A 25,658-nucleotide genomic window follows, 5' to 3' on the forward strand; every position below is an offset into this window, starting at 1 on the left:
TAGTAGTTTGAAACCTTTACAGTAGGGTTCTCTGATATACTGAATCTGAGTGATTTTCCTTTATCGCTTGAAGTTTTGGGGGTGTGTTTGCTTTTTCCCAAAACAGGCAAATTTTCTCAGGCTCGTAGCTTTTGATGGGTAATATCAAATTTAATGCATTTTATATAGTTGAAATAGGCATTTAAATTAAATTCTTCACTAGGATTAATTGTTTTCAAAATTTCTATTTTTTAGTTTCAGTTACAATTGGGCTGATTCATATCTTCTCCTGGAATACAGATTTGAAAAAAAAACTGTTCGAGGTTGGTGGTCAACTATAACATTTACATTTTTTTACAGTTAACTATAACATTTATTGTTGGTCAACTATAACAGCCATTTTAGGTAAGATGAGGCACTTCGCAACGTAAAATCACGTTTCAACTTCATTTTCGAATTCACCGTCATTTACTTTAAACAAATGACCAAATAATCCAAAAACCTCTTAATTCGAATTTTATACCCCCTCCCCCTTGCCCTCCCCTCTTTAAGGCTAAATGGGCATTAGGGTACAGATCATGAAAATTTCACTTCAGATTTGGAGTCAACGCGTTTGATTTGATAGGAAACGATTATTTAAAGTAAAAAATATTTATATGCACAAAAATCAATCCCTCCCTCTCATTTTCCCCCTTAAAGAGAAAATTTGGGATGCTTGTGAAAGGGGGGTCGGGGTAAATTTTTAGTGTGATTAAGCTGTTTTTTTCTAACATTTTGGTGTCAAGAAATTTTTTTTTGCTATTTCCCCATAGTTTGATCACTTTTTTCCGTATCTTTCCTCCACTAATTACAAATAATCAGACAAAACATCAATTGGAAATTAATAAAAGTATCAGATGGAATCTGATACAAAATGATAATTTGATACCCAGCCTATACACATTGTGGTAAGCTTTTTGAACTAAGACTGGCCATAAAGAGACTGAGCAAAGACTGGATACTTTATTTTTTATTCCATGCACTGAAATAAAAACAATATGAGCTAAGATATATCCTTCGTTGATGCCACAGCCAATGGGAATACTTCTGACTGGCAAAGGCTTGAACTGTTTGAACATCCTTTGAAAAATTGAGTTCTTCTGGAAATTTGTTCGAATTGCTAAGATGCCAAATCAATAAACTGTATAAAAGAGAGCAAAAAGACAAGTACAATTTGCTACTGATTTATGTCATGTTATACAAATGACTTAGTGCCGGGATATTCAAACTACGGCCCTCGAGCCGTACCGTGGCCTGCCTGAGATTTTTTTTGCTGCCCACTAGTCGTTTTCACCCATTTTTCTGAAATTTTCATTCATTTTCATCCATTTTTTTTAAGTGACAGTTTGGCCTAAAACAATATAAGGTTGAGCATCTCTTAATTGAATATTTATTCTTTGTATTGTCTTTACTTGTTTGATATAGTTAAAAATATCTACATTAGCAGGTCATACAAGTAGCTTTAATATAATTTCTACTTAGCAAAAGAAAAATTATTTTGCTCATTTTGGTTTACCAATTTTGTTGTGTAGATTTTCTTTTTGAGAAATGAATTTGAACTCACAAATCCGAGAGTCTATCAGAATTTCTATGAAATCTAAGAATAAAAGGCAGAGTTAATCGATTTGGCTTCTAAGCGACTTATTTAAGACAGGCATAGTCGAAGCTCCTCCGGGGAAAGAAGGCCTCTGGAAAAAAAGATAGTATGAAGTCATTTAAATTCAAGACATGATTACTAATTTAAGACCTTAAGCTACATAACCATCTAATACTTAATCTAGCTGCTTTGAAGACCAAATTTTATTGACGTCCTTTAGCGTTTGTTTTTCTTTCAATTTTTTAATTTTCAAAGCACCCTTGTTGCAGAACCCTACTTCCGTCATTGCCGTGACTGCTAATGAAGCTCATGCACAGGAGAATGGCGATAGGAGGAAGAGGAGGCGTTGCATGTGCAGGAGGAGGGTGAAGGGCAATAAAAAATATTTCCAAAAAAATTCTAAAAAAATTCCAAAAAAAATTCTAAAAATTCAAAAAAATTCTACAAATTCGAAATTCCAATGGAGTTCCATCATCCAATTTCACTGGGTTCTCTTGCTCAGACATTCAATTCCATCGAGGGCCCTAACATCCGATTTCATCGGGCCCCTGACCTAACCACCGTGGGTCCTATCAACCAATTCCAATGGAGTTCTTAGCATCCAATTCCATCAAGGTCCTAGCATCCAGTTCCAATGGGGCCCTAGCATCCAATTTCATCGGGGGGTCCTAGCAACCAATTCCGTTGGGAGGGACCCCTACCAGCCAATTTTACCGGCAAGACGTTCTTTAAGATGTTTCAAGATTTCTTTGGTTGTTATGAAATAGGGGTATGTTTACTTATGCTAGGGAAGACGAATTATAACCTGACTAGTTTCTTCAGACCCCTTGGGGGATCCCCTCTTGTAACTATGGAGGGCAAACACGGAGGGTGTCGCGTAGTGACAATGCACACGTGGGCTCTTGCATAATACTTTAAGAGACTTTTTTCTTAGGGATTCCTTTTTCTCTCAAGGCGTTTTTCTTTTCTTTTTGAGATCTCATTTTTCTTTCAATGAGTATTTCTCAGGTAACTTTTATATTCTAATGACTTCTTGTCCGCATTAAGACTCGAAATGGCATTACCATCCAATGGAATAGAGCATTAGCCAGGTAGACTATGAAAGTATTTCTAAAATTTTGATTCGGTTAACACATTCTAAATGATAACCTATTGCACAGAAGGAGAATCCCCTGTTCACGCATACCGAATAATTAAATGAATTGCTTGTTTCCATATGGCTGCAATATTTGACACTCAGAGGGGAAAAGATTACAAGAAATTACTTATACTTGGTATGAAGTAATGACAATGAATATGTTGGTTCTTCCATAATACTTCTAAGGGTTTTTTCTTTTCTTCAAGGCGTTTTTCTTTTCTTCTTTCAAGGATATTTTTTCTTCAAGGCGTTTTTCTTTTCTTCTTTCAAGGATATTTTTTCTTTCAAGGTGTTTTTATTCTTCAGGATTTCCTTTTCTTTCATGGCATTTTTGTAGATTTAAATAATTTCTTAGACCATAAACCTTAGATAAGAAACCTTTTTTTAATCAAATTTTCGTTTTTTTAATTAAAGTGTTTTGTTTTATTTTCCATTGCTTTGTTGAAATTAAAAGCCGTCTTTTTTTTTGTTTAATTTTTCGTAAATGGAAAAGCACTTTGTAGCCCCGAATATTTGTTTTAAATTTTAAATTTACGCCGTATTTTTTTTATAACGATTGCTCAAACTTAAAAGTAAGAATTGGATAACTTAGTTTTTTCTTCATTCTAGTTTGTTGTCTCACGAAAGTTATTTTCGTAATACCTTGAGAATTGAAGGGCTTATTAATGTGCGTTTGTTTTACACAATATAAATTCTCTGTTCAGATGCTGTAAAAGTGAATCAGAAAATAAAACACATGCAATGGCCTATTATTTGGGCATGCAGTAAAATGACTTAAGAATAATAAAGCTGCTGGTATCTGTGGCTTAAACTCAGAGCTGCTAAAATATGGAGGTCCTGCAATGCTCCTGTTTCTACACACCCTGTTCTCTACAATCTGGCAAACAGAGATAATTCCGGAGGATTGGTAGAAGGGTGTCATCATCCCCTTATGGAAGAGAAAAGGCTCAAGAAGCGACTGCTCCAACTACCGGGGAATAACCCTACTGTCAGTCCCTGGCAAACTGTTTTCAATGGTCCTGCTGGATCGATGCCGGAGCATCATTCGAAAAATCCGGTGACCGGAGCAAGCTGGTTTTATGTCGGATCGTTCAACCATCGAGTAAATTTTCACGATTCGACAAATAGTAGAGAAGACCACAGAGTTCCGACAGAAAGTATTTATTGCCTTCGTTGACTTCCGTGCTGCATTTGACTCAGTCGATCAAAAAGCTCTTTGGCAGATTCTAGAGTTGACTGGCCTACCCGAGAAATATTGCAGACTTCTCACGGTGCTGCACCATGGGACGGAGAGCTGTGTACAAGTAAATGGTCGGCGCAGCCCGTTCTTTCAAATCACGACAGGGGTGCGCCAAGGATGTGCAGTGGCCCCAGAGCTCTTCAATGTCATCATGGATTACGTTATGACAAAAACCACTTCACGTCTCAGCTTTGGGCTCAAATTCGGAGATCATACCATCACAGATGTTGATTTTGCCGATGACTTGGCCATTCTGGCGGACTCGATGGAGCAGCTGCTGGAAGCGCTCCGGATTCTGCGAGAAGAGGCTGCCAAAGTAGGACTGCATATAAACTAGAATAAAACTAAAATTATGGCCATAGACCCGTCTTCTCCTGCTGTTAACTCTCCAGTTAGCCTGGACAGCACCACTAGCATCGAGGTTGTTAAAGACTTCACCTACCTGGGCTCCGTAATTTCTTCAAATGGCTCACTTCTCCCCGAGCTGCAGGCGAGATTATCTAAAGCGTCTTCTGTCATGGATAGACTGAATCGTCACCTCTGGCGAAAATCAAACATCAGTCGCAAAATGAAACTGCGAATCTTCAACGCTCTAGTCGGCTCTGTGATGCTTTACGGAGCTGAGACATGGCAAGCATCAGCTGCAACCCTCAAGAAAATAGACGTATTTCATGCAAAGAGCCTGAGGAGGATTGTGGGCCTACGATGGTCCGGCTTCGTCAGCAATGAAAAGCTTCTGCAGCTCACAGAGCAGTCTCGGTTTTCGACTCAAGCAGCCGAGCGAACCTTACGATGGTTCGGGCATCTGCTTCGTATGCCACCACATCTACCTGCAAAGTTGATTTATGACTTCGACCCTATCAAAGTTGGTTGGAAGCGACCTCACGGTCGACCGAAGAAACGTTGGTCCGACAGCCTGTCCGAGTACTTGACGATGGCAAACATCAGACAGGGCGAAGAACAAATACTCGCCATGGACCGAAGTGGGTGGAGGAGGCAGACGTCACTCTCTACACCGAGCAGTGCCCGGCAGGAGACTTAAGTCAAGTAAGTAAGTCTTAAATCAAAATGGCCTATTATTTGGGCTTTTCAAACCCAAAAATGCTTTGACTTTTTTATTGGCTTAATACTTCTCACGAAATCACCAATCAGTTTTAAAAAAATGCAGGGCCAGGTGTCTCTCTTTCGTTTTTGTGGTTGTCTAGATTCTAACCTTAAATCTTAGCCGACCCAATTTTTAAAAAGATCGGCTATTTATCTCTTCAAAGGTAAGAAATACTTTGATTGGCTTGTAAAATTACTTAAAAAAATAGATACTTGTGTATTACCCAGAACACACCCAAGAAGTTTGATGTGTTTGGTCTGAGTAAAACCAGTTTTTTTCTCATATTTGCAGGTTAGAATTAGCTTATTCTTTTGTGAAATAAACTACTTTGCAGGTGTATTTTAACTAAGTATTTATTATATTGAGATGGTTAAGCTAGGTATTTAATATAATACGTTCTGGGCCACCTGCTTTATCTAATTCTTTATTATAATTGCCATAATTTTCTTACTGAAGTATTATGTTTTCATTTTATTTTGGTATATTTCATTATGATTAATCTAACTTAATTGCTTGAATGTGTTCTTGATAATACCCAAATATAAATGAATGGAATTCAAGCTAATTTTTTACACAGAAGTAGACCACAGCTAAATCCCTTTTTCCTTTTTAATTATATAAAGTTGAAGTCTTTCGATATCTAAACGACCTCGAAAGTAATCTTTTACCTCATGACTGTTTCTACATCCACTTGCAGTCCCTTATTTTGCAGTTTTCTAAATACTTCGATCAGTTCTTCCTGTTTCTCCTTGTTGAGTTGAGTAATAGCATCTCTATACCTTGAACTTAGCTGAAGAATTGCATTTTGGCAATGTAATCGAGGTTTCTGGACAATGCTGCTAATATGGTCAAAGTCCGACGATTTTAAGCTTGAAAAAAAATATTTATCATTTGTTGCTAAGCTGTATAATTTGATAATTTGGTGATTATGTCATGATCGATAGGAAATTGTTCATTCATGCAAACAGAAATTTTGAACAAATCTATATATTAAAATTTTTTTTTGAGATTTTATGAAGTGTTTTAACATAATAAAGCCCTAAATAATGTACTCAGAGCCAATTTTTGATCTGAAGCATGGGAGTTGGTAGGTCAGGACTTATGCTTGGTCTCAGGCCTAGGCCTGGTCTTCGGATTTAGGCCCAGGACTAGGGGCATACAATACCAAGGGGTGCAGTAAAAAAAACTGAGCTATTTTTTTCTTAACAAAAAGTGGAATGATGGGATTTACCGTCAAAGTCCCGGGTGCACTTTGCTGCTGCGCTGCCTATTCACAGAAAAGCGATTTTAAATCAACAGATGAGCTCCACAACTGCTTTTAAACTGTCAGATGCTTTTTTAAACTGATTTAAACTGTCCCAAGAACAACAGCTGAGAGTACGGTATCACCTCTCTCTTGCAATACTTTTGACTCATCACTCATCAGTTGATTTATGTTCAGGCCTTCAACTATCCCAGAATTTTCAGGGATTTCTCCCTGAGTCTCTTTGTCTCCCCGAAAAAAGATCGCTTGGGCCTATGGGCTCCAAAGCTCTTGGGCCTAGGGGTGCCAATAATTTAAATCTGGGCCTGGAAGCTAGCAGAAGAGAGAGGGACAATGCCCACAAAGTTCAATGCCCACTGGGAACATTTTCAAAAAAAAAATGTAGATTTAAAAAAAGACTTTGCATTTGCATACCCCCCCCCCTAGTATCTGTGATTACTGATATATTTTGTTCAAGTCCTTGCATATGTCCAGCAGCAGTTCGTTGGTTATTTTACTATTAGTCTTTGATTTGTCTCGTTTTTCTTCACTTTTCCTTCTTTTTTCCTTTGTTTTCTCTTTTCTTTGATCTATATAGAGAAAGCTGCCCAAAAATGCTAAAGAAATTTTAGCCATATGCTCCTTGTCTTTGTACAGTGGCGTCAATCGGAGGAAGGGGTGTGTATTTGACCCCTTATATTTTTCCCCTCCCTTTCGAGATCTTGAGAAATGTTCCCTCCCTATTTTTGGCATTTTTATTAAAAAATTAAAGAAAACTAAGACCTTTGGATTTTACCCCCTCCGCCTTATGTGGATTAATAACACCACCTCTCTATGTTTCAAACTAGCTCCTTGTCGAACAAAACAGAATTTAGAACATTAAATCCAATCTAAAAGTCAAGGAATCCAATTATCCCAGAGACTTTGGAGAGTTGTTGCCTTCTGACTGGAAGTCCAGAAGCACTATTTTTAAAAAAATGGAAGATATAAAATAATACATCATTTTAGTGGAGCGAGGAGAGTAACAATTGTGCAAATACTCCAGTAAAATCTTCTTTTAACCCTATTTTCAAATCATTTCCGTATTCTGTAGAAATATTTTTGTTTTGATTTTTGAATTTTTAGAATATTAAAAAAGAGATATTATTCAATAAAATAAGTTTTTTTAATGATTAGCGTGCTGAGCAAAGCAAAAGCTACCTTCAAGAAAACTTTTTGTCAAAAGTTTGTTTACCAACTTTTTCGACAGTGGAAATTCCTCGAACATAAAATGAGAGCAAATAGTTTTCGGTTTCTGTTGACCTTGTCTGAAGCTTGAAAGTAATCGAAGTAAATACATTTTGGCTCTTGACGTCAGAAATATAAAAAAAAACAATCATTTACCCAAGCAGTCATTCCATGCACAGAAAACATTTGGAAGTTTTCCAAAAGAGTAACAGCTATTTTCTTTTTTGACGCTAAGTAGTTATTCTCTTAAATAAGATAATAAAAAATAGAATAGAATAAGAATTGGAATTGTTAAAAGAACTTAGAATTTTAGTATATTACATACTATAGACATATATTATATGTGCTGTTTCTAAGAATAGTTCCAGAGACGTTCCGAAACTGCAGTTATTAAACAGTGAAACATACTAAACAACAATAGTTTTGGACATACTTTTGATTTGTACTGGATTGGCTGAAAAGCAAGATTGTGAACATTTTAGTTTTTATGAAATGGTTTCGAAGACGTTGCGGCAATAAGAGAAGGATATACTTGATCTATGTGCTTGTGGAACAAATTAAAAAAAATTTTTACTGGTAAAAAAGCAGAAGAGAGAAAACAGACGATCATAATATTTCTCATTAAAGCTTTATATATCTATTATTACTCAAGAGATATGAGAAATATTGAGTAATGAGAAATATTTCTCATTACTCAAGAGCTTTAGAGGAGAGTTGATTAACCTATATCGTAAGTTACTAGAACAAAGGGCTTGTTTTTACCCTTAGTTAAATAAAACGGCAGTCAAATTACGAATCACCCCCCTCCAAAACTATTAGGCTTAAAGTGTCTTAGATTAAAATCTAGGAAACCCCCTTCACAAGGCTTAGCTTAACTAGGCCCAACTTCGAAAAAGGTTATTTCACATGCCCTTGTTCATCATTTAATCAAAGAGATTTGTATTTACCAAGTTAAAAAACGACTATTAACGACTAAAATCCGTTCGCGTGACCTGTGAAAGTAAAAGGAAGCATAATCTATTTTCTGTTTCTTAGTTAAGTAGAACAAAAAAATGATCTGATATAGCTATAGCATGCTTAAAAGTATACTTTCAAAAAGCATAGAAAAACAAACAAAATATTTTGCTTTTTAAGCGGTATTAAATTAGTGTCTAATCAGACTGAAGTGCTCAAAGCACAACAAGTTATTTCTGATCATTAAATTAAAAACTACTTTCCAAAAACAGAAATTTTCCAAAGAAAAGTAGAGGCCATATTAAGCTTAAGATTAGGAGAAATAAAAACCTACAATAACTCAAACTAAAAAGGACCAGAAATTACTTCTAAAGAATAAATGAAACCCAAAACGAACGAAAATTAAAAAAAAACGATCATAGCAAAGAATATACAAGGAACACTAATAAAAGTGAATAAATAAATCTTAAAATAAGTAAAGCTTATTTTGAATGTGTAAATCAACCTTAAAACGACAAAAAAATATTTTGCTATTACAGTGAAAATGAAACCCAACATGAACGGAAAAAAAATCATAGCAAACAAATATAAATAGGTACTAACATAATTAAGAAAATACATCTTAAAACGAGTGAAATTTAAATTTATTGTGCAAATCAAACTTGAAGCAAAAAAAATCACTAAAAATAAGAGTAATGCCTCCATCTCTCACTGTAAAAGTCTAAAACCTGCTTGGTCATTGGCACTTTACTAAAAACTTTAATTGTTTTGAATAGTCTTGGAAAGGACAAATAAAATCAAACTGAGCATTTTATATACGATAATATTAATTTTTAAAAGAATACCACTTCAAGATTTTATTTCACTGTAATTTTCAATTTTATTTTCAATGCTGTAATAACTGTAAAAGAAAATATCAGCAATATAAGTTGTTCAAACAGTTCGTGGTAACGAACTGTGGTAAGGAGCAACCCGGCTCAATAGTTACCAAAACCCTAAAAAATGGAATTTTGATATCAATAGCTACATCAAAAGAATCACATTTTAATGCTGATTTCAAATATATAAGTTTCATCAAGTTTAGTCTTACCCATCAAATGTTACGAACCTGAAAATATTTGCCTTATTTTAGAAAATAGGGGAAAACACCCCCTAAAAGTCATAGAATCTTAACGAAAATCAAATCATCAGATTCAGCGTATCGGAGAGCCCTATTGTAGATGTTTCAAGCTCCTATCTGCAAAAATGTGGAATTTTGTAATTTTTGCCAGAAGGCAGATCACGGATGCGTGTGTATTTGTTGTTTTTTTTTTTTTTTCCCAGGCGTGATCGTATCGACCCAGTGGTCCCAGAATGTTGCGAGAGGGCTCATTCTAAAGGAAATGAAAAGTTCTAGTGCCCCTTTTAAGTGACCGAAAAAATTGGAGGGCATCTAGGCCCCCTCCTACGCTAATTATTTTCCCAAAGTCAACGGATCAAAATTTTGAGATATTCATTTTATTCAGCGTATTCAAAAAACCTTATATCTATGTCTTTGGGGACGACTTACTCCCCCACAGTCCCCGTTGAAGAGGCTACAAGTTACAAACTTTGACCAGTGCTTACATATAGTAATGGGTATTGGGAATTGTACAGACGTTTTCAAGGGGATGTTTTGGTTAGGGGAGGGGTTGAGAAAAGGGGGACATGTTGGGGGAACTTTCCATCGAGGAATTTGTCATGGAGAAGAAAATGTCCATGAAGGGAGCGCAGGACTTTCTAGCATTATTCAAAAAAACACAATGAAAAAATAAATATGACAAAGTTTTTTCAACTGGAAGTAAGGAGCAGCATTAAAACTTAAAACGAACAGAAATTATTACGCATATGATGGGCTCACCTATACCTCGCTCATTACGCTAAAGTATTTTTAGTGATTTCAACTATTTATTTTACGGCTTTTGTGATTCAGGGGTCATTCTTGATGAATTGGGAAAAAATTTAAGCTTTAGTGTAAAGAGCGAGGTACTTACGAGGGGGTGAACCCCCTCATACATGTAATAAAAACATTAAAATACAAAAAATCGTTACATAAGCTAATTTATAAGTTACGCATACCTTTCACTAATAAAAACATTCGTAAAAAATTAAAAGTTCTAGTTGCCTTTTTAAGTAACCAAAAAATCGGAGGGCAACTAGGTTTCCTCCCCCGCTCCTTTTTTTCAAAATCATTCGATTAAAATTATGAGAAAGCCATTTAGCCAAAAAAATAAATATGCAAATTTCGTTTTAATTCTTCTGCGGAGATCCAAAATCAAAACATACATTGATTCAAAAACGTTCAGAAATTAAATAAAAAAACAAGTTTTTTTAACTGAAAGTAAGGAGCGACATTAGAACTTAAAACGAAGGCTGCTTTCTCATCAACGCCCCGCTCTTTACGCTAAAGTTTTTTTTACTGTATTAAAAATTAGAGTTAAGAGAAAAAGTCGAACTTTAGCGCAAAGAGCGGGGCGTTGATGAGTAAGCAGCCCCTTTCATATTCGAAGTAATTACTGTTCGTTTTAAGTTTTAATGTCGCTCCTTACTTTCAGTTAAAAAAACTTTTTTTTATTAAATTTCTGTGAAGCGCCAATGACGTACTAGGCTTTAGACTTTTACAGCTTGGGAAGGGAACAGTATCAAAACTCTTGTTTGTAGTGAAACTATATTTATCTTGAATAGCCTTGGAAAGAATTAATAAAATTAAACTGAATGTTTGATATGTAATGATATTATTGCTGAAAGCTGGTCAAATTAAAACTTAATTTTATTGTAATTTTTAAGTTTATTTTCAATGTTGTGATAAGTACAAAAGAAAATATTTGTAATATGATTCGTTTTCAGTAAAGCTCAAATGACGCAGTAGGTTTTAGACTTTTACAGCGTGAGAAGGAGGCAATTCCGAGATTCTTGTTTGTTGTTATTTTTGTCTGTTTCAAGCTTGATTTGCATATCCAATATCAGATTCACCCGTTTTAAGATTTTTTATTCGCACTTATTTATGTTTGTTTGCTATGATTGTTTATTTAGTTTTTGTTAACAAACAGCAAAGAGAGATAAAACTTAACAAATAAAACCTCAAACGAGACTGCGGCCAGTAGAGAGAAAAGAGATGAAAGACTGAAATAACATGGATATTTCACCTATATCTAAACTAGGCGTCCTCAGAACAAGATAAAAAGGAAAAACATTAAATTAAAAACAAGTAAAACGACCACCAATAATAATGAATACATTTGTCGCTGCTGATCCACGTAGGAAAAATGAGCAACCGAGGTAAAATTATGAAAATTGAAACTAAGTTAAATATTCTGTTGCGAAATAATCCTCTTGTTAGCTAATATTGGAGCAACTCTTTTTGGTCGAGTAGGTAATCTTGTCCCCTGGTGATTATGAAAAATTTTAATTCCTTTATTGACTATTGGCTCCTTTTTTTTAATGACAATCATAAATCGGGCCAATATTTAAATTCCTAGTGTCTCTGTTTACTGAAAGATTTTCAAACATATGTTTTTTTTAATTTCTATAGCCCCCCTTGCCCACTTAGAAAAACCCCTATCGTTAGAAATAGATGTGGCCTCATTAAATTTTATAATTTCTAAAATTATATTTCTAAAAAAACATAATAATAAATAGTAAAATATAAAAAAAAATTATAATTTCTAAAAAAGATATAATAAAATTATAAATTTTATAAATTTGATAAAAGAATGTATGTTCAGCCAGAGCCGAAACAAAAGTTTTAGTAGACTTTCTTAATTGTAAGATTTTTTCTATTGAGTTGCGATGCTCAAATAATTTTTCAATAAATTGTTGGTGAGTTCTACCAATATAAAACTTTCCACAAGATGAAGGAATTTTACACACCCCACTAACTAAATCTCTCCGGGTTAAATCCTTCCCAGAATTAAGGAAACTACCTAATAGTCTCAATCCTCGGAGACAAGTATCAATGTTATGTTTCCGCAAAATTCGTTTAAGCATCTCCCCCAAAATAGGTACATAAGGCAAAGAAATGAAACTTTTCGGCATATTTAATTCTGTATTCTGTGAAACTCCAATAACCCTATTGTTATATTTATTACAACTATTTTTTATTATTTTATCAATGAATTTAATCGGGTAGCTATTACAAAAAAAAATCCCTCAATCACAATAATTCAGAATGTAAAAACTCTTGGGGACAAATTCTGAAAGCTCTATCCACCAGTGCAAACACAACCCCTCGTTTCACTGAAATAATGTGGCACGAATCACTGTATGTAGGCTTTCTATATATTGAGAACAATAAATGGAAATCACTTTTAATCAATAGGATATCAAGAAAAGGTAGTTTGTCATTTTCTTCATTTCCGCTGTAAATTCTATATTTTTATCAAAACTATTTAAATGTTTATGGAAAAGGTCTAAGGACTCTAAACCGTGTTTCCAAATGCAGATCACATCGTCCATGAATATGCCCCAGAAACAAGGGGAGAGCCTAAAACTGTGTATAGTGAAGTTTTGAATAGAGTCCATGAAGAGATTTATAGTTAGCCAAACCAAACACCTTTTTTCTAAAATTCACCTTTAAAACCAAAATAAAGAGAATATTCTTATTTCCAAGGCTAATCAACTTCATTCAATCTCCTCCAATGTGAAATTTTCCAACTTGTAAATAAGATCAGTGGAATGTTTTAAACATGATTTTTGTGTTCCTAAGAATGGTCGCAATGCCACCAACAACCACTTTCCTAATTTTACCGCAGGTGACGAGAAAGTTGATACAATGGGAGGGAGGGGGACTCATATCTTATGAATTTTGGGTATACCATAGATCTTGGGTGCGGAACAACCTCTTGGATAACATTCATAATAAATTGTGGGGTAATGTGTAAATCGGCACCAGGGCAAAATGGTGCCGGCTCACCCCCTGTTTTACTTAACTTTTATTTAGTAAACTTCGCTTTGCGCAACAGTTATGTTTATTGGGCTGAGTTTGTAGACCCATTAATACTTTTACAGGTGGTACTATCTATACGGATCAAGTAGACATATCACACTCGTGTTTCAGCAAGATTCAAGGCCTTCTTGAGAAATAGATTCGGGTGGCGGGTAGAAGGGACAGTGCTAAAACATCCATCGCTCAAAAAATGTTTTTAATAAATGGAAAGCTGGGTAAGGTGTACTTACATTACCTGTAACCGGAGATGCAGACACGTCGCTCAAACCTACACAATTTTTATTACGTTTTTTTTAAGACTGGGAGGGAAGTATTTTTAATAATCTGAAAAATCACAATGAAAATAGGAGCGGTTCAAGAGTAATACTAATGGAAAATTTAGACGCCAATGTAAATTAATTGGGTGCAAAATATAATACAGATTTAGTAAGGGTTGTAGGGGTTTAAAACGGTTCTCTTCCAAAACGGGCTTAGAGCGCTTCAAGTATTAAGTCCTTGTGGCAGGACATATTTTTCCAGAAAGTTGATGCTAGTAACACGCACCTGGACAATTTTGCTTTTAAGGGGGGTGGGGAGTGGGCAGAGTATCCTAAAGTAGATTTTAATTGTCTAAAGGGACAATATCCTTTAAGACTTGAGTGGATTCACATTATTGAGAAGGCGAAAGAATATTTAAAGATTGGAATTTCAGTATTACAGTACGATACGGTGTATGAAGAGGGTGAATATAAAGACAAAAAGGAAGTGTCATATTCAAGAAAAGGGCCCCGTCGATTGAATCGGGAAAATACTGGGTATGGCTTGTTTACAAGCCTGTCAAAGACCCTGATTCAATTGGACATTATTTTAAATTCAACATATAGGTCGGGTTTTAAGTCAAAGGAAAGACAACACATCACATCATCATCGCCGGATGTGTCTATTAGGTTTCCATACAGAACTAAAATTAAAATACCACTTGAGGCATTGTAAGCCTTATGGATACCAGTCCATGGAGACGGTTTCGAGTGACAATTCCATCTTGGGATTTAAGAATTACCAGAATTTGCTTCTACAAAGTGACTAAGTGGCATTAGATGTCGAAGTTCAATTCATGGATTTGTGCGATCTATCAAAATGGAATCTTGCTAAAGAACTTGAAGCCATTGCAGTCGCTTATGCCCATGAACAAACAGACTGGAGAAATACCATACAACCCATAAAGATATTTAAGACATTAGATGGGGAGGACTGTGTTGGCGCAGCTACGGTTGTACTTATTACAATAGCTAATAAGTCGATTTCACGGCTGCGCAACGTAAAATTATCCCATGACTCTTATCACTAAGGAAACAGTAGGCAATTACAAATAAAGGTGCGGGCAGGGTGTGTAAGAAGAAATTTGTTGAGGGTAATGGGGAAGGTCTGTCCACGGCCATGATCATTTAAGCAATCGAATTTTATCGGAGGGGTGCAACTTTCTTGGATTGGCACATAAATCTTGTAATTCAAACGTTGAACAGTATTATTTTCTACTGGTTTACATGACAATTCTAACTATGACACGACATTCATATTACCAGAGTTGGCAAGTTCGCAGAAAGATGAAGTTGTAGATGGCGTAAGGGTAGATGGGAGAAAAGATGCTGCTTGTAGGATTCAAATGGAAGACAGTTGAAAATAATAATACGCACTTGAATAAAATCTTATAGATTTTCCCCCAAATCCCTAAGTCAATTGATTCAGGTTCAAAAAATTGAGGATTTGATAGTTTCCCCTTCCTCTTATAGCACTTTCCAGATTATGAAATTTATGATTTATTAACGAGTAAGGCCATATGCCCCACCTCGAGGCTAAACAATGAAAAATTAACGCCCATCGAAGCTTTTTATTATTCACTTCATGATCGTCAATGCACTACTTCCGACTGTGAATTTGCTACAAAGGTTTGGGTCAAGGTTGGGTGTATAAAAGAAGAGGATTATTGTAAAATGTACCTGGCAAGTGATGTATTGACCTTGTTTGATATTGTGTTTAAAAGCACGGGTAAAATTTACGAGGAATTTGCGTTGGATTTGGGCTATTAATTTTCAACGCCTCATCTGGTGATAGATTTAATACTTAAAACCAGTAAAGAAAAACGGATCTGATTACCGACGTAGATCAGCACTTACTCGTTGAGAGATTTATACGGGGAGGGTATGTTTTTCATGGAGATCGTATCCTGGAAACCGATCCGATTTGACAACGCACCGGTGAAAAGTCGAATGCGGTTTTTCTGGATATGACCTCCCTTTATTCCTCGGTAATGTCTCACTTCTCTTTTTTGTGTGGGAATTACAAATGGCTGGACAGTCCTTGTGCTGCAAATTTGCCCAATTTTTCGACTGTTGAGGAGAATGGACCACAAAGATGCTTTTTCCAAATTGATGGTAAACTACTAGAGGAACTTCATGACTCGGCAGAGGATTTTTGTTTTCCCGTAAATAAATAGACCAGTGCCCAGAAGTTCATTGAGTCCCTATAATTTATCTTCGGTAGAGGATGGGGCTATGCACTGGAAACCATCAATACAGAAGCTTATTGTCGACTTTCACCCGAAAGAGTATATTGTTGTACATCTGTTTGATTAAAAGTAGTTACGAAGACTTTTATTGACGCCTTTGTCAGTAAACGATCAGAGGCAAAAACGAAACTTGAAAAGAAATCTTTGAGCTTAAATTTAGTTCAACCTTCGGTAAGATATGCGTGATTTTGCGCAATAGGAGTCGTTGTGACGTTGTAACTAATCAAAAAACTGTGCCCAAACCATTGCAGATCCGAATTTCACATCGTTCGCGATCATAGACTCCAATATGGTCCTTTTACATAGAAAAAAAGAAACAAAAAACACTACCGCTGGCAGTACCATCATGGAAATTTTTCTGGTCCTTTCGGTGTTTAAGCATAACAAGCACAGAGAAAAATGTTCCCTATTACGTAATTAACATCTGCGTCTCTTAGAAAACATTCCCTGTTACGAAGCATGCACCTGAGTCTTGAAGAAAAATATTCCATATTACGTAACATGCACCTTTGCCTTAAAGCAAATCAATAACATCTGGGCGTTGAGGGAATTGCAGTTAAAATTCTTTGTCATCTTAAATCGTTAACGGAAGAAAAGAGTAGTGGGCATGGGCACGCTTGAATCCAAAGGGCGGTCACTATTCCAATAGTCTTTAAATTAATCATAGGTTAGCATTTGTGTTTCCAGATTATAGGCTAGAGTTAATGCAAAAAAAAAAATCAGTCGTGCTCTAAAGTAAGGAGCAAGTAAGTAAGGAGCAACGTTAATACTTATAACGAACAAAACTGTTTCTGTATATGAGGGGGGTTGCCCATATTCAACCTATTCATTTCTTAAAAGCACTTCTCATTTACAATTAATATGCCTTTGTTTTTGAGCAGTCTTTTCTAAAGAATCAGGACTAAAAGTGGAACTTTGTGTTTAAGAACAGCGTGCTTAAAACCAGTTATGTTACAAATATTTTCCTTTCTATTTACAACATTGAAAAATAAATATAAAAATTAACGATATATAATCTTGAATTTCTAAATGTTCAGCATCCTTGCATTAGTTCTTCCCAGTCATCTTAATTATTATTATTTTTATTTTGCCTTCAATTTTTTGCAAAATAATAGCACAATCTTAAAGATAACATAGTTTTCAGTAAATAAAAATGCCACATTAGGTCTTAGGCTTTTATGTTTAAAGGAGGGGGAAGGGAACAGTTTCTGAACTTTTGTTTGTAGTAATTTTTTTCAAGTTTGATTTTAATATTCAGCTTAATTTCTACCCGTTTTAGGATTTATGCATTCATCTATATTTGTATCTATTTTCCTTATGATTGCTATGATGGTTTATAGTATTTTTTTTCGTTTTGGGTTTCACTTATTCTTTAATAATAATTTCTGGCCATTTTAAATTTGAATTATTATAGGCTTTATTTTTGGTGGTCTTAAGTTTAATATGGCTCTTCACAATTAATTAAAAACTCTAAAACCGCGGCTGTATAATTAATTTTTGACTTTCAAACACCAATCTTGTGATTTTCTGCGTGCATTTGAAGCAAAAGGCTAGTTATGCAAATATACATCTCTTACAAACATGTGAAAATATAATCAGGCTAAGGAACAATATTTTGTCCTTTAATTTTCAATTTTGTTTCTACCCTAAAAGTAGTTTTTGTTTATTTGTCAAGTTTCAGAATTAATACAAATATTCTTTTACCTTTTCTCATTATCTTCTTTTTCTTCTGTTGGTGTAAAAATTCTTGTAACCTCATAAAAATTTAAATCCAAATCCAGATTTTTTAGTTTTGAAATAAGTGTGTCTTCTTCTGCCCTTGGTTTACTGAGTAACTCCTTCGACCCTATTGGCTGGTCATTAAATTTTTGCTCTTTTGCCATGCGTTGATTGGTTGCTTTCTCGTCACTTTTTTTTAAACATCTGTGATTTTTAAGGACATTTGGGGCAGCAATATCAGTAGGATCAACGATTGACCAATTATCAACATCTCTTAGTAAGCTTTCTTCCTCACTATTGAATGGAATTGAGAGATTTAATGTTTGTGTCTTTTTTCTCCTTGAAACATAGCATGTATTTGGCATAGAGTAGCTTTTGTAATATGTATCAGCAGTTTTCCCTGATACTGCAGGTGCCTTAAAACTCAAAGAGGGTATATGAGGTGAGGATGAAGCCCGTTTCGTAGGTAGACGCAATTTCTCTTCCTGCTTTACTTGGTTTTGCTTTCGAGGTGGTGTTGGTGTAGTGACTGAGTCCTGTCTGAATATCAAATGTGTGCGACCCAGGCCAGGATTCTGTTTAGTTGGAGATGTGCAAACTGCCACACTAACTAAATCCGGATGTCTTTGCGTTGGTGTGACTTTGGAGACCTCGCCTATGAAAGAGCGGAAACTTCAAACCATGTTAAAAATTAAATAAAAAGTAAGAACCGGGATAAGAGCTGTCGGTAATTGTAGATACACCATATAACATCTGCTTCTGGTTTCTTGTTATTTATTAATCTAAAAAAAACTTTTCCACAAAAGAAACTTTTTTTACAGGGACATTTTTAGGGGGATGTCGAAATAATCAAAGTGCACAATATGCATATTACCACTATTGATACTATTACAACCGTAACGACTGTTGATTTTACTGAGGCTAATGGTATTAAGGTGAAAGGGTATATTTAGGGGGATGTTGAACTAAATCAAAACACACTATGAGCATTCATGTTGTCAAAAGGATGTATGAAAGATTTCTCAGGAGATTTCACAACGTAGAGTACTAATTTAAACTTTCAGGGCGCGTTGAAATGGATGTTGAGCTAACCAAAAGGGCGCTCTGTGCATACTGCTACTACCACTACAGCTGCTACTTCTGCTATTATTATTACTATTACTACGGCTTCTACTACTGAGGCTCTGGGTAGGAAGATGAAACTTTCTGAGAATATTTAAGAGGGATATGAAATCAATCAAAACACACTCTGTACATAGAGGCAGTCAAAAGAGTGTATCAGCAAAATTCAGGAATGGTTTGGTGCATTAAGTTGAAACTTTAGGGGTATGTTAAGGGGGGTAGTAGTCACTACAGAGGCAGTAGTTGCAGCAGTAAAAGTAGCTTGGAAATATTGTCTTTTTATCAACTGATAATTCTTTTAAAGTTCCACTTTAATACCTTCTGTCATTCCTCAGTTACATCCTTTTGGCAACCTGAATGCACGTGACGTGTTTTAATTTAGTCCAATAGTCCAATCTAAAATTCTTTGAATACTTTACCCGAATGCCCTTGGTCTTTTTGAACATTAATTAAAAAATACAAGTTTTTTCTTAACTGAAAGTAAGGAGCGATATTAAAACTTAAAACGGACAGAAATTATTCCGTCTATGAAAGGGGCTGTCTCCTCCTCAATTCCCTGCTCTTTACGCAAGAGTGTTTTATTGTTATAATAAGTAGAGGTGTGAGATTCAAAATTTAGTGTAAGTAGCGAGGCCGTGAGGAGGGGAGAGCTCCTTTCATATACGGTATACTTTCTGTTCGTTTCAAGTTTTAATGTCGCTCCTTACTTTCAGTTAAAAAAAAAAACTTTATTTTATTTACGATCGTTTTTGTTAGTAATAAATATACGTAACTTATAAAAGCAACTTACGTAACGAACTTCTATATTCGAATATTTTTATTACATATATGAAGGGCTTCACCCCCTCGTCAATACCTCGCTTTCCACACTAAAGTTTTATTTTTTCCAATTCTATAAGAATGACCCCTGAATCCCAGAAGGCGTTTAATTAGATTTAGTAGCTCTTTTGATTTGCTAAGAATACTTTAGCGTAAAGAGCAAGGTAGTGAAGAGGGGACGATACCCCTCATATACGTAGACATTTCTGTACGTTCTAAGTTTTAATGTTGCTCCTTATTTTCAGTTGAAAAAAACTTGTCTTTTCTATTTAATTTCTGAATGTTTTTAAATTAACACAGGTTTTAATTTTGGCTCACCCTACATGGATGATTAAAACAAAATTTGCATATTCATTTTACTTTTTTAGCTAAATGGCTTTCTCGAAGTTTTGATCGGGTGATTTTAAGAAAATAGGGACAGGGAAGGGGGCCAAGTTGCCCTCCAATATTTTTTTGCTTAAAAAGTCAACTAGAACTTTGAATTTTATTTTAAGGACGTTTTATATTAGTAATAAATACAAATAACTTACAAATTAAGTTAAGTACTAAACTTCTATATTTGTATATTTTTTTTTACGTATACTATGGGGTTCTTCCCCTCGTCTATACCTGGCTCTTTACACTAAAGTTCCAATTTTGTTCCAATTCTTTAAGAATTACCCCTGAATCACGATGGCCGTTTAATTAGAATAAATAGCATTTTTGAAATTACCAATATGCTTTAGCGTAAACAGTGAGGTATTGAGGAGGGGACGGACCCCCTCATGTACATAATAATTTATCTTCCATTAAAATTTTAATGCTACTCCTTATTCTCAATTGAAAAAGCCTGTTTTTTTATTGAATCTCTCATTATTTTTATAAACAATACTGGGCAGTCCAGCAACCCCTTCATGGAGATTCTTTTCCTCTATGATAAATTCCACCATGGAAAGATCCTCTTATATAACCCCCTCCCTAACCACAGAAAAATTCCCCCGTGAAAATATCCGTATACTTCCCAATAGCCAATACTATACAAAGGGCCAAGTTCAAAATTCGCAGCCCTTCCCCCGGGTACTATGGGGGATTAAGTCTTCTTAAAAGACATAGTTGTTAGATTTTTTGACTATGCTGAACAAAATATCCATCTTAAAATTTTGATCCAACTAATTTGGGAAAAATGAGCGTGGAAGGGGGCCTAGTTGCCCTCCAATTTTTTGGTCAGATAGAAAAGGGCACTAGAACTTTTAATTTCTGTTAGAATGAACCCTCTCACGACATTCTAGGACCACTGGATCTATACGATGACCCCTAGAAAAAAACAAACAAAAAGAAAAAAACCAGATAAACAAATAAACAAAAATAAACAAATAAACCATACTGGAAATTACAACCATGCACAGGAAATTTTCTGGGGGAATTTTCAGCAAAAACGGAGCTGTCTGGGAGGAATTTTCCTGGTGGGGGAGGGGTATTATGCATAGAAGGAACTTTCAATTTTCTGTGGCGGGAGCGAACTTTCAGAGAAGGGGGAGTCAGATTTCCCGACAATAATTAAGAAACGATCAGTCATTAATATAAAAATAGTTTTTCAACTGAAAGCAAGGAGCAACATAAAAATCTAAAACAAACAAAATTGTTACACATGTGAGGTAGGTGGCCTCTTATCAATACCTCGCTTCTTACGCTACAGTATGGTTTTTTGCTTCAATTCTTCGAGAACACTCTACTAAAATACTTTACTAAAGTACTAAAATACTTTAGCAGGAAGAGCAAGGTATTGACAGGGGAACCCCTTCAACTACGTAATACTTTCTGTTCGTTTGCAGTTTTAATTCTGGTTCTTAATTTCAGTTGTGAAAAGTGTATTTCTTTATTTAATAACGTAAAGAGTGAAGGTTGAGGGAGGAAGAGCCCCCCTCATATACGGAGAAATATCTGTTAGTTTGAGTTCGAATGTTGCTTCTTACTTTCATTGAATTTTTTCAATTAATACAGCCAGGCACAACGCAGCGGACTTCACTCTCAATTTATTTTCATGATCATCTTTCATCCAGGTATTTGCACTTTGGCAGGAATTAGTGGTAAGCGAGAAGTGGGTCCAAACTGTTGGTGTGATGGAAAGTATTTTTGGCTAGACATTTACTAAGACAAATTCAACTATCCTGGTAGTCAAACAAGCTTTATATCAGGCAACATTTCTTGCAAAGCAACAAATTCTTAAAATAAGATTTTTCAAAAATGACAGAATTACAATGACAGACAGATAAATCTCTTAAAACTCAGCAAATGATGGTGTTTTTCACCCTCTTTGGCCATTTTTTGAATTGAGGTAATTTATTTATGTTGTATGTTGTTATACTGTTATGTTATTTATGTTGTTAGGTTTTTTTCTTGTTTTTCTTTTTTTGTGTGTTTACTCCAAAGTTTAAGGTATTTTGTGGGTTATAAATAAATTATTATTATCATTATTATCATTATTAATGTAGACACAAGATTAATGATGTAAATTTGATGAGTTGAGTATTACAAATACTGCAATTTTTTAAATATTATGTTGGTATTAGCAATGGTTATGTGTTAGTGGGTTTAAAGCTAATAATTTTTACATTTTAAGCCCACAAAATGACTAAAGATAGCCTTTAAAACAAGAATCAAACTCCCTCCCTCCCCCTCTTTATCTCTAAGGTCGTCTGATCAAAATTTTGAGATAGCCATTTTGTTTACCATAATTGAATGTTCTAGTAACTATGACATTGGGGATAACATAACTCCCCACATCCCCTGGAAAAGGTCTGAAATTTATGAAATTTGCTCATTGTTTATGTATAGTATTTGTTATTGGCAAGTATACAGATGTTTTTTGGCTGGCGGGGGGGCGGGGGGGCCTTTTACGAGAAGCTTTTACGGAACCTTTTACGAGAAGTTTCTGGGGAGAGGACTTCCCAGGATAAATTTTAAACTGGGGAAATTTGCCAGAATCTATGTCTTACTTTCATTTTGCCGAATCAAATTTAGATATTGGGATACTAAGCGAAATTGTCCGGAGGAAATTTCACTGGGTTCGGATTTTCTAGAGGATCTTTCCATAAGGGGAGGGGGGAATTTTCTACAAGATAAATTTTCCATAGGGGAGTTTTCCGCGGAGTAAATTCTCTACGAAGAATTTTTTACAGGAGCAAATTTTTACTAGGGGGGGGGGGGGATACGGGAAAATTTTGCATAGAGGTGGAATTTCCGGTATGGTTTGGGAAACAATTAGAAATTAAATTCCTTTTCAAACAAGAGTGTGCTAAAAAAAAAAAATCAGGCGGGAACGTCAGCAGGAAATTTTTCGGGGGAAACTTTCAGCGAAAATGATATTATCATGATAGAATTTTCTTGTTAGCGTGGGGGGATTTCTTGTTAGGGATACATTGGAGGAAGTTTCTATGGAGGTATTTTCCGTGGTGGCAGGGGGTTTTCCGTGGAGGGGAAGTACGATTCCCCGGCAATCTTTAAAAAACGATCAGAAATTCATTTAAAAAGAGTTCTTTAACTGAAGGTAAAGAGCAACATAAAAATCTGAAACAAACAAAACTGAGAGAGTCCCAATTCATTGAGAGCATTTTACTAAAACATTTTACTAAAGTAATGAAATACTTTAGCATGAAGAGCGATGTATTTAGAGGTCAACTCCCTCATATACGTACTAGTTTCTGTTCGTTTTAAGTTTTGATGCCAATCCTTAATGTCAGTTGTAGAAAGTTTTTTTTTTTTTTTTATAGCTTAAAGAGTAAAGGCTGACGAAGGAAGAGCCCCCCTCATATACGGAAAAATGTGTGTTTGTTTAAATTTGAATGTTGCTCCTTACTTACAGAGGGAAACTTTTTTTTAATTAGTACAAGCCAGGCAGAACGCAGCGGACTTCACTCTTAACTGATTTTCATGATCATATTTCAGCCAGGTATTTGTAGTTTGGCAGGCATTAGTGGTAAGCGGGAGGTAGGTTGAAACTGTAGGTGTGGTGGAAAGTGTTTTCGGCTGCTCACTGATAAAAAACAAATTCAAACGTGGCCGTCAAACAAGCTGTGAATCAGACAATTTTTCTCGCAAATCAATAAATTCTTAAAATTAGATTTAAAAAAGAAATGACAGAATCATAATGCAGACATAAGATTAACGATGTAAATTTGATGAGTTAGGTATTACAAATACTATAATTTTTTAATCATTATGTTGGTATTAGCGATGGTTATATTTTAGTGGGTTTACAATTAATAGTTTTTACACTTTTAAGCGACTAAATAACTAAAGATAGCCTTTAAAACAAAAATCAAACTACTTAGAAAAGCTTTTTAGGCTTGAGTCTAAGTAAAAAGAAACAAATATACCTTTATGGATATCAGAGGATACTAATTTTCTCGAAAGAAAGCGTGACTGCTTAGGGGCTGATTTTGAAGGTCTTTCTGTATTTGAAGCAGACTCAATAGCTCTCTTGAGTATTCCTTCACTTATCTTGATTCCAGAATCTTCCATGGATTTCATCATTATTATGCGTCTGGAAAATCAAGTAATAAGGCTCTTTATAACTGTAACCACATGACTTGTTCTGAAGGTTTAAAAAAGAACTGTATTGTGAATTGTTTTGGATATTTGAGATTTAATTTTGAAGTGTCTGACAAAATGAATTTGTAGCAGGTGTTTTATAATCACATAAAAAAAATGGACACGCGCTTAGGTTCAACAGAAATGCTTCTGAGCTATTACAGGGGAAAACGTTACAAAATCAAATACTGAGCTCTATTTGACATTCCTGTTGACTATCATTGCAGCAAGTAAGGTAAACCTATTTAAAAGCCCTAACTCGGCACTTTCTGGTAAAGCACTAGTCATGCTCAAGAAAATATGCTGGGCTATCCGCATAACGAGTAGGACCAGAAACTGACCCAAAAATGAAAAAAAAGAAAAAAATGCAAACAGGTAAGCAGTACAATGTCATTCAAAAGCAACAAACTAATATGCTTTATTTGTTTAGTAAAGTCTTTTTCATGAAATTTTAAATACAACAATAAATAAATCGAAAATATACGATATCCCAATAAATCTAATTTGAAGGTTTGTCTACCAAACAGCCTCAAGTTTAATTTGAAACTAATTAAGATTGTATCTAGATTCTTTATGTTCAGTTTAAGCCTTTTCCGTAGAATATACGCCTTTATACTATTATTATTGCTATAATTACTAGACTATTCCAGTTTGTTTGTTTAGTCTGTTTTCCTTTTATTATTTACAATAAGTTGAATATAACCATACTATTCCTCATTATTAACTTTATAACTATAATTATAATTATTAGATTATTATATATAATACAAATCATTAAATATATTAAATATAATTTTAATATTCATAATGTTAATAAATATATATTTATTGATCATAATTTAAATATTATGGAAAATTATTAAATATAAATTATAATTATTAACATTATAACCATCATTATTACCTTGACCAGGTCAAGAAGGAGACTATAAAAGATTTAAGAAAATTGGGACTCCATGGAACAGATTAAAGATTTCTGGCTCATATCAAGCAGGGGGGTGGAAAAAGCCTAATTTTATACTAAAATGCTCATGTCCTTACTCAACTCCTGCGAAACCCATTAACATTTCTCTCGCTAGATCGGTGGTTAAAATTAAGTCCAAGCCAAAACAATACCATCTCTTTTAATTTTCTCTGTATTTTTCTTAAGAACAAAATCGATTTGAATCCTCTTCAGACACATAAGATAGTTGTTAGAATGTATTTACTCACTTCTGCAATCTTGATTCTGCCAATTTCGGTACCCTGCATTCAGCGCTATACTTTGAGCGAACAAAGCACTTACATAAAAAACTATCAGCTGAGTGGCGAACTTCAAATCCTCCCCTTTTCATTTTCAAAGGGCAACTGATTCAATACAACAAGAAAGAATTTAAGGGAGAAATTTGTTTTATCAATT

At 34.9% G+C, this 25,658-nt stretch overlaps 1 protein-coding gene across 2 annotated transcripts; it reads right to left on the reverse strand.

Moving 5' to 3' along the window:
• Positions 1 to 966: 966 nt before the first annotated feature.
• LOC136036957 (uncharacterized) lies at positions 967 to 25,658 on the reverse strand. 2 transcript variants are annotated; one of them, XM_065719345.1, is made up of 5 exons: positions 25,545 to 25,658; positions 24,046 to 24,212; positions 17,735 to 18,404; positions 5,767 to 5,967; positions 967 to 1,706 (listed from the first exon to the last, which is right to left on the reverse strand). In XM_065719345.1, the coding sequence occupies exons 2-5, from the start codon at positions 24,200 to 24,202 to the stop codon at positions 1,664 to 1,666; spliced, it is 1,071 nt and encodes a 356-aa protein (XP_065575417.1). In that variant the 5' UTR covers positions 24,203 to 24,212; positions 25,545 to 25,658; the 3' UTR covers positions 967 to 1,663. The 2 variants fall into 2 exon arrangements, with proteins under 2 accessions (XP_065575417.1, XP_065575416.1); XM_065719344.1 differs by having other exon boundaries at positions 25,472 to 25,627.

This window comes from Artemia franciscana, chromosome 16, assembly GCF_032884065.1.
Source record: "Artemia franciscana chromosome 16, ASM3288406v1, whole genome shotgun sequence".
In the NCBI taxonomy this organism is placed as follows: domain Eukaryota; kingdom Metazoa; phylum Arthropoda; class Branchiopoda; order Anostraca; family Artemiidae; genus Artemia; species Artemia franciscana.